The sequence below is a fragment of the Clupea harengus genome, chromosome 24, assembly GCF_900700415.2.
Source record: "Clupea harengus chromosome 24, Ch_v2.0.2, whole genome shotgun sequence".
Lineage (NCBI taxonomy): Eukaryota > Metazoa > Chordata > Actinopteri > Clupeiformes > Clupeidae > Clupea > Clupea harengus.
This window is the reverse complement of record NC_045175.1, coordinates 19,188,518-19,198,517: the sequence shown is the minus strand read 5'-3', so window position 1 is coordinate 19,198,517 and position 10,000 is coordinate 19,188,518. Positions and strand designations below refer to the sequence as shown.

General features: G+C 46.3%; 1 protein-coding gene across 5 annotated transcripts in view; it reads right to left on the bottom strand.

Annotated features, from left to right (window-relative positions):
• Positions 1 to 10,000, bottom strand: part of LOC105903163 (calmodulin-regulated spectrin-associated protein 3) — a 32,744-nt gene that overhangs the window by 8,905 nt on the left and 13,839 nt on the right. For 2 of the 5 annotated variants that reach the window (XM_042703551.1, XM_042703552.1), the window contains 8 exons: positions 9,362 to 9,409; positions 5,100 to 5,238; positions 4,712 to 4,851; positions 4,137 to 4,230; positions 3,900 to 3,951; positions 2,998 to 3,071; positions 2,680 to 2,710; positions 1 to 1,576 (listed from right to left, as the gene is read on the bottom strand). The exon at positions 1 to 1,576 is cut by the window's left edge and continues 717 nt beyond it. In XM_042703551.1, the coding sequence (XP_042559485.1) occupies positions 1 to 1,576; positions 2,680 to 2,710; positions 2,998 to 3,071; positions 3,900 to 3,951; positions 4,137 to 4,230; positions 4,712 to 4,851; positions 5,100 to 5,238; positions 9,362 to 9,409 (2,154 nt within the window). The remainder of the gene's footprint in view (positions 1,577 to 2,679; positions 2,711 to 2,997; positions 3,072 to 3,899; positions 3,952 to 4,136; positions 4,231 to 4,711; positions 4,852 to 5,099; positions 5,239 to 9,361; positions 9,410 to 10,000) is intronic. The other 3 variants (XM_042703553.1, XM_042703555.1, XM_042703554.1) reach the window with 2 other exon arrangements.

The following is a 10,000-nucleotide window of genomic DNA, read 5'->3' as shown; positions in this document are numbered from 1 at the left end:
CTTGGTGGCGGTTGACGACGGGCTCTTCGGGGTCTTACGGGCGGCGGTGGCGGCAGCTTGGTTTGCGGGGGTCGCCTGAGGGGATTTGGGCGTGGTCGTGGGAGGGGCGTGGCCGTGGTTGGGGGCGGAGCGTGAGGGGGAGGAGGAAGGGGAAATGTCACGCGTGGACTCGCGGGACAGGTGAGGGGGCGTGGCCGAGGCTTTGGGGCTGGCCGTTATGACCCAGGCCTTGCTTGGGGGCGGGGTCTTGCGGGAGGGTGTGGTCTTGGCCGAGGAGGAACTGTGTGCGGCCTTCTTGGGCGGTCCCATGAGCCTTTGCTGCTGCTCGGTGAGCTTCAGCATGTCCTTCTGCAGGGCCTGGAGGGCGGAGCTAAGCTTTGTCACAGCCTCGTCGTATTGGCTCAGCGACGACGACTCCTTCTCCTCCCCATTCCTGGTCTCCACGGAGAAGGTCACCTGCTTCTCCAACTTGGGCGCGGCCCCTAATCCGTTGGCACTCGCACCTCCACCAGCATTCTCTCCTCCTTCCTTCTCTCCTTCCTTCTCTCTCTCCTCCTTTTTCACGCTCTCCTTCTCCTTTTCTTTCCCCTTCTCCTCTGTGCTCCCCTTCTCCTCTCTCTCCTTCTCCTCCTCTCTCTGCAAGTCTTCCTCCATGCGAGAGAGGCGCTCTTCCAGACTCATAGAATCCACCTCTCCTCCTCCTCCACCTCCTCCTGCTCCTTCATTCTCTCCTCCCTCCCCCTCTCCCTGCTCCCTCTTGAGCTGGAGGAAGGCCGTCTTGCCCAGGCGCTGGCGATGCCGGGTGAAGATGGCCTCGATCCTCCTCTTCTGGGACTCGATGGCCCTGCGCTTCTCCTCCAGGCGGGAGGCCAGCTCCCAGGCCTCGGCCTGCCCAGCGGGGCTGCTCACGCTCGGGCTGTCTTCCTCGCCGTCCTGCCCTCCCACCGTCCCGCCCTGCTGGAGACCCCCCACCCTGGGGGTCGGGCGCCTCGGCGAGGACGTCCCGTCGCAGTCGGGCGTGGATGGTGTTGTAGCCGCCGGCGACTCGGGCTGTCTCCGCCGACGCTCGGCGAAGCTGGTCATGCGCGCCTTGCTCGGGGTGACGGGAGGCGAGGGGTCGACGGGGGAGGCACCGGCGGCGGCAGTGCCGTCCGAGTCCACGCCCACCGGCCTACGCAGCATGGAGCGACACGGGGCGGAGCAGCTGAGCTTGGACCCTTCCTTCGCCTTCCTCCTCCCGCCTTCCTCTTCCTCTCCCTCCTCTTCCTCGGCCCGCGAGTGCAGGTAGAACCCCGCCGGTGCCCCCTCTGGGCGCTGCCGGACCGCTACGCTGCCGTTGGGCGCATGGATCAGGTGCAGCGCCTCCTCGATGGTGGGCAGCTCTCCCATTGGTGCAACGGGGATCATGTGACTCAGGTCCTCGGGTGGCGTGTAGGGGTGGTGGGCGGGGCGTGCCGTCACCGTGGCGGTCAGGCTGTCGGTGCTGACGGAGCGGAAGACCTTGTTGCCCATGACGACGTCCACGTCACTGTCCAGAGGGAAAGGGATACTGAAGGCTACCGCCGAGAGAGGACGACTGACATGGAGAGACCAGAAGAGAGAGAGAGGGAGAGAGAGAGAGGAGAGCGAGGAGAGAGAGAGAGGGAGAGAGAGAGGATAGAGAAAGGGAGAGAGAGGAGAGAAAGGATAGAAAGAGAGGGAGAGAGAGGAGAGAAAGAGAGAAGGATATAGAGAGAGGAGAGAGAGAGAAAGGGGAAAAGAGAGAGAGGGAAAGAGACAAAAGAGAAAGAAGGGGAGAAGCGGGTGGAGAGCAAAAAAGGGAAAGAGAGTTGGGAAAAGAGAGAGGAGGTATGGAGAGAGTCATGGAAAGAGAGAGAGAGATGGGTATGTCAACACAAAGTGAAAGCAGCAGTGAATAAGGGTGATTGGTATGCATTTAAAGGTGGTCAGGGTTTGTGTTTTGTTTTGAAACTCAACAGCCAAACCAACCCCCCCCCCCCAAACCCCCCTTGTCTCTATTACCATTCTCAGTTTCTACTGGTGTCAGCCCCTTCACACGTGTTGACCCGCTAAGGACATCAGACGGCCAGGCAACTGAATGACCTGCTTGGCCAGCCATTGTTCTGACTATGTGTATGTGTGTGTGTGTGTGTGTGTGTGTGTGTGTGTGTTTTCCATTTTTCTTCCTCAAAGCACACACTGTATGTATAACTGCCCAAAGTGAGGATTTTTTTTTTTATCTTTTAAAATGAAAGGAGGCAAAATTAGTATAACCGACCCCACCTTTAACTGAGAAGCAAGTGCTTTAAAGGTGCAGTTTTCAGTTTTTTTTTGTCAGAATAAACATATGAAAATACAATCCTAATATTCTGATGTATTCTATGCATTGTGTCACCCTTTCCCTGGCTTCCACCTTAATTAAAATATTTATAATATTTAATCACCAATAATGAATATTTTATCGACCTTAATTAATTATTTAAGTATCGATTGATTAATTATGCCTGACTCAGATCATCTAAATGCTCAGAAAGCACTGGAAGACTGCAGGACTCTCTAACACTTACTGTTACAGAAACAGTAGGCAAGTGTATCATCAGTATTGTATCTGATTATATTAAAATCTGCAAACTACACCTTTAACAGTTAAGCCGGAGTCGATGCATATGAGAGATTTACCTGAGTTGCTTCTTGCTCCAGCCTTTCCCTTCTGCACAGAGGAAAACATATGATCAATTATTGTTATAAAAACAACTATTATTCATCTTATAAAGGCTTTCTTTAACATTATTCAGGGTGAAATTATTGTAAACATATTAAGTTCATGGACTGGAATCGATTATTTATTAATGCATTTAATGAATGCTCTTTTAAGTTCACCTTAAGGCAAAGTGTCCACACCTATCCATGACCATCACATCAGTCAGACAAATAGAACTACAATCAATTCGATGAAAACCAGAACTACATATCCCAGAAACCCTTTCTCTCTCTCACCTGATCCTCCTGCAGGGGAAACTGGAGATGTGATGGGCAGGAAGGGCTGCTTGAAGATGAATGACGGAGAGCCACTGTAGCAGGCAAATAGTAAACATTAAAAAACTACAACTCCCTCAAGCAATCAACTACAACTGGACCAAACGGACCCCACAAGTCAAAACCTAGCCACTCATAACACACAGCGCATCATAAAAAATGTGGATTTGATCTTTTACGTGATTTTACTCCTACATGCTCTGATAAGTAATCCATCCAAAGCATGTACTAGAGTAAGACTCATGTGTAACTATGCGAGGAACTCTGAAAATACTGATAGAACACAGTTATTGGACTATATAAATACTGATAGTACACAGGTATGGGACATTCAATACTGATAGTACACAGGTATGGGACTATAGATACTGATAGTACACAGGTATGGGACTCTATAAATACTGATAGAACACAGGTATGGGACTATAAATACTGATAGTACACAGGTATGGGACATTCAATACTGATAGTACACAGGTATGGGACTATAAATACTGATAGTACACAGGTATGGGACATTCAATACTGATAGTACACAGGTATGGGACATTCAATACTGATAGTACACAGGTATGGGACTCTATAAATACTGATAGTACACAGGTATGGGACTATAGATACTGATAGTACACAGGTATGGGACTCTATAAATACTGATAGTACACAGGTATGGGACATTCAATACTGATAGTACACAGGTATGGGACTATAGATACTGATAGTACACAGGTATGGGGCTATATAAATACTGATAGTACACAGGTATGGGACATTCAATACTGATAGTACACAGGTATGGGACATTCAATACTGATAGTACACAGGTATGGGACTCTATAAATACTGATAGAACACAGGCTTACCTGTTACTGTTCCCATTCATGGGGCTCGTACAGCCATCCAGACCAGAAGCATCTAGAAGGATGAGAACATGCCGATGTTGATGAGCATTCAGTTAGTGTACCTGTGTGTGTGTGTGCCACTACATTCAAAATAGTACAGGTGTGTGTGTATGTGTATGTGTGTGAGAGAGAGACAGATAGAGAAAGAGAGAGAGAGAGGGGAAAGAAACAGTATGTATATGTGTGTTTGTGTTATACCTGTCAGGTCGAGAGTCAGTGATGGCTGGACAATGTCTGGTTTTAGCACCTCAAACCACTTTAACAACTCCGCCATGAAGCACATGATGTTCAGCTGCCAAGGCAATGGCACAAACACCACAAACATCTTTAAAGACACAGGTGTGTGTGTGTGTGCGTGTGTGTGTGTGTTTTACGTCACTGTGTGTGTGTGTTTGCATACCTTTAGTGTGCATGTATGCATGTATGCATGTGTGTGCTTTGATTGAGAGTGAGTACGTATTATTGTCTACATTTATATTACATTACATTTACATTTAGTCATTTAGCAGACGCTTTTGTCCAAAGCGACGTACAAGGGAGAGAATAGTCAAGCTACGAGCAATAGAACCTGGTGTAACAATAAATACTACTATAAAAAAAATGAAATAGGAAGAAAAAGAAGTGCAGAAATGTAACTGCTGTAATTGCAAGTTAAGCACTTGTCGAAGTGCCAGTTAGGACGGGAAGTGCTCTCTGAAGAGTAGGGTCTTCAAAAGCTTCTTTAAGGTCTGTTTACCTTTAGTGGGAGTGTGTGCATGTGTGTGTGTCTGTACCTTCAGTGTTTGTGGGGTGTAGAGCAGGTCTTCCAACACCAGGGGGCAGCACCCTTTCAGCCAGCTCTCACAGAAGTTCCTGATGAGCTGCAGGTTGTACAGGCTGTCTGCCACCGACATGGTGTCCTTCAAACACACATCTACACAGACACAGAGTGGGGTTGAGGGTATATGACGGAGATTTGTGTGCGCGTGTGTGCGCGTGTGTGTGTGTGCGCGCGCGTGTGTGTGTGTGTATCTGTGTGTCGCATGTTTGTGTATGTGTGTGCCCGTGTGTGTGTGTTTATTAGTAATTTGTGTGTGTGTGTGTGTGTGTGTGTGAGAGTGTGTGTGTGTGTGTGTGAGTTGGTGTGTGTGTGTGTGTGTGTGTGTGTGAGTGTGTGTGTACCTTCCAGACGGAGCAGCGTTGGACAGTAGAAATGCAGCACAGTAGCGATGGCACAGCCATTGGACAGGTCCTTCAACTCCGACACGAACGGAAATGTAGGAGTCTGTTTGGACTGCACTTTATCCTTCCTGTAGCGAATCTGAGAGAGAGAAAGAGAGGGAGAGGGAGAGGGAGAGAGAAGACATCAGTCAACTTTATCTTTAGAAAGGCTAAACCCTGTTCTCCAAGCACAATGGATCAGGTTCCGTCTCCCATGACAAAAAGCCGACTTCCTGTGTTCCTCTCCCAACCTGATTTATTGGGTATCATCAATAAGTGATCAATCGTTCTGATCTATTGGGTATCATCAATAGGTGATCAATCGTTCTGATCTATTGGGTATCATCAATAAGTGATCAATCGTTCTGATCTATTGGGTATCATCAATAAGTGATCAATCGTTCTGGTTTGTAGGTGGTTCTGGACTCATTCACTGTTCAGTGTGATTCACTGAAGTGATCTGTGTCACCTGCAGAGAGTCATTTACTCGAACAAAACAGACTTTGAATCAGGGTGAACTAACTACTCAAGTATGAACTTGAAATAGATCGACTCCCTGCATTTGCAAAGAATCGACTCTTTTGAATCAGCGTGAACTAACTCCTCAAGTATGAAACTGAACAGATCGACTCCTGCATGTGCAGAGAATTGACTCATTTGAATCAAAGTGAACTAACTCCTCAAGTATGAACCCGAAATAGATCGACTCCCTGCATTTGCAAAGAATCGACTCCTTTGTAACCTGATCCATTGGGAGGGAGAGTACACCAAACAGGTCCCGCGATCTGTGAATCAGTGGGAAAGACTGTGTGTGATCAAGACTATGTGTGTGTGTTCACATCATCATTCACGTGAGACCCCACTACACCCAGTCAGTTAAACAGAGACGGTATAACTACTGATACCAGAACAGTCAGAAGCCACAGATAACAAACAGAAACAAAAGGACACATCACACACCAGTCTAAAGCCAGGCATAGAGTCATTGTGGATGTGATAAACATAACATAAATGATATATTAACAAAAACAAATGTCTATACACACACATAATAAACACGCACACACACAGACACACACACACACACAAGTTATACACATAATAAACAGTGACTCTAAACTATGGTGCCCACGCCAACACTCCTTCAACCACTCCACCACACCTACACATTATATAAAAAAAATCAGAAAACTGAATAAAAGCCAAATATATGAATAAATCGGGATAATGGGGGGGGGGGTCAAAGGTGAGCATGTGAGTGCAGTGAAAGGAGAGAGCGAGGGATGAGGGGAGAAATCGAGTAAGAGAAGAATGAAAAAGAAAAAAAAAAACCTGCGTGAGTTTGTGCTCTGCAGCCATCCAGCCAAGGGTGCCATCTTGTGGTCATGCAGTGAAACAACAGGCAATAGGGAACGTGTCACTGACTTGAGTGAGTGTATGAGAGGCAACGAATGAGAGAGGGAACGAGCCAGTGAATGAGTGAGTGAGTGAGTGAGTGAGTGAGTGAGTGAGTGTGTGAGTGAGTGAGTGAGTGAGTGAGTGAGTGAGTGAGTGAGTGAGTGAATGAGTGAGTGAGTGAGTGAGCCAGTGAATGAGTGAGTGAGTGAGTGAGTGAGTGAGTGAGTGAGTGAGTGAGTGAGTGAGCCAGTGAATGAGTGAGTGAGTGAGTGAGTGAGTGAGTGAGTGAGTGAGTGAGTGAGTGAACGAGCCAGTGAATGAGTGAGTGAGTGAGTGAGTGAGTGAGTGAGTGAGTGAGTGTGTGAGTGAGTGAGTGAGTGAGTGAGTGTGTGAGTGAATGAGTGAGTGAGCCAGTGAATGAGTGAGTGAGTGAGTGAGTGAGTGAGTGAGTGAGTGAGTGAGTGAGTGAGTGAACGAGCCAGTGAATGTGAGTGAGTGAGTGAGTGAGTGAGTGAGTGAGTGAGTGTGTGAGTGAGTGAGTGAGTGAGTGAGTGTGTGAGTGAATGAGTGAGTGAGTGTGTGAGTGAGTGAGTGAGTGACTGAGTGTGTGAGTGAGTGAGTGAGTGTGTGAGTGAGTGAGTGAGTGAGTGAGTGAGTGTGTGAGTGAGTGTGTGAGTGTGTGAGTGAGTGAGTGAGTGAGTGAGTGAGTGAGTGAGTGAGTGTGTGAGTGAGTGAGTATGTAAGTAAGTATGAGAGTTTTAGAGTGGAATTTTGGGTGAGTGCACGTTTCAGTGCGAAACATAGTCCGTGAAATAGTGATTGAATTTAAAGTTAATGGCCAAAAACAACAGTGGGAGACTAAACAATTTGAATGAACCTAAGGACTTAATGAACTTAACTTAATAAAATAAGACAAGCTGTTAAAGTTACTCCACCTTTCATGCATCGCGTCCTGTCTGTGCATCTGATTACAGAAGCCTAAAGTGTTAAAAACATTGGCCCTCATTCTCGAACATTTTCTGAAGTTTCTTCTGAAATGTTTCTTACGGGCTTCGGAAAAACAACGTAAGCAAAAGACATCCGCCAAATTCATGCACGCTTGAAAATGCGGTCCTACGCAGCAGAAGTTTTCTGGGCTGTGCTCCCCCGGAAGAGTTTTCTTAAATTGAAAGCGCGTTCTCGTGCTCCTGAATTTGCATACATACACGCCCTGCCAGCTCCTTATAAGGGCACGCAACCGTAGTGACGTGTGCAGTCGGAATCGACCGAATCTACACGAAAGCAACTCGTAAACGAGTCATGTCAAAGCGGTTTCGTGTACATTACATTTAGTCATTTAGCAGACACTTTTGTCCAAAGCGACGTACAAGGGATAGAACAGTCAAGCTACGAGCAATAGAGACCTAGTGTAACAATAAATACTACTTTACATAAGAAATAGAAAACGAAATAGGAAATAAAAACGAAGTGCAGGAATGTAACTGCTATAAGTGCAAGTTAAGCACTAGTCGAAGTGCCAGTTAGGAAGGGAGGTGCTCTCTGAAGAGTTGGGTCTTCAAAAGCTTCTTAAAGGTAGAGAGGGACGCGCCTGCTCTGGTAGTGCTAGGCAGTTCGTTCCACCAACGTGGAACTACTTGAAAATTCTGAATTGCCGTACTTGCACAGACGGCAGTGCCAAACGACGCTCACTAGACGAGCGCAGCATTCCGGTGTAGTCCTTTTATTTATTTTATGACATCACGGTGCCTCGTAGAATCATGACTATAGGCCTACATGTGAAACGTAATTGTTAATGATACTTTAATCCGAGGATCTGTAGAGTTGATGTGAACGCAATCACCAACGATTTCTCACAAATTCATTAACACGGAGAGTTTTCTTAAACGCGATTCCTCAAAAAACCACAAGATGGCCCACGGGGCCATCTTGTGGTTTTTTAAGGAATCGCATTTGAGAAAACTCTGGCCGAGTTACGACTGCTATTTCGAGTTCGGAAAGTCTTCTGAAGTTCAGAGCAAATCCCAGATGAGAAAACTTTCATGAATGCCGAATGTTGTCCTAAATCCAATTCCTCTTAAATTCCTCTTAAATTCTTTCTTAACTGCGTTCGAGAATGAGGCCCATTGATATCCAATAGAATATCTAACTCAAGCTTTCTCTTTCTCTCTGTCTATCTCCTTTTAATGATCCCAAAGACCAAGGTCTTTCATTTGAAAAAGGGTTTAAAAAGACACGGCTTCAGAATAACAGAATCATTTGACAGATTACACCTGCAGAATAATGTGAAACAGGGTGTGGCCTATCAATCTAATGTAGCACTTGAACTCCGCCCACTCGTGGATATGAATCCCGTCCAAAACAGGGACAGAATTGGATTCCCTATTACATTATGGCTAGTTAGCTGAAAATGGCGCATTCGCTTTGGTATGGATTATTTCTGGGTACGTGTTCTTGTAGCTGAATGGCAATACGTATGTCAGACAGACACTAATAGCTGGCATGTGATATGAAAGTCAGTGTGAAACCATGATTCTTGATGCTGAATATGTGATAAATACACAAAAACAAAATATAGATGAGATATGTCATTTTGAAAAAAATAATTTTTTTAAATGATTTCTATAATCAAAATCAAGTTGAGAGGCAAGAGAGCGAGGTAATGTCAATCTAGCTGATTGAACATAAAGAAATATATACATTAGAAAAGGAAAATAGAAAGAAAGAAATTGTTGAGGGGTAGTGTTTTCTTTTCTTGTCTTTTTTTTCGGTTAGTGAAGGGAGGGAGAGAGAGAGGATTGAGAGAAGGCTGTTTTTAGATACGTTACCACTGGCGGCTTATTCCCCGACTCCTTCAAACAAAAAGCGATGGCATGCTGAATGCGGGATGAGAGAGGAGAGGAAAGGAGGGTGAGAGAGAGAAAGAGGGAAGAAGAGAGGAGAGAGAGAGGAGAGAGAGGAGGGGGACAAGCGTAAATGCCCAGGGCGGTCGCCACAGCAACCACACGCTCAAACGAGACACATGACAAGGGGTGGGGTGGGGCAGGGCCGAGGAGGGCAAAGAAAAGGAGGAGAAAGAGAGAGATGGAGAAAGACAGAGATGGAGAGAGAGACAGAGAAAGAGATGGAGAGAGAGACAGAGAGGGACACAGAGAGAGACAGAGAGAGAAATGGAAAGAGAGAGACAGAGAGAGAGATGGAGAGAGAGACAGAAAGAAAGGTTGAGACGGTGAGAGAGAGCGAAAGAGGGTATATGGGGCATTGGGTATAAAGGGGTATAAAGAGAGGGGGATTGGGTATACCCATCAATCAATCAGCCAATCAGATAGTGCTGGTTAACCAGTGCTGGTTCAGTGATGCGAATAAGGCACTTAGGTTCTGGAAGCATTATGGAATTATTGTCATGGTAACAGGGGGCCAAAGCACATACTGAACATACATGTACTACACATTTATATTGACTGGGA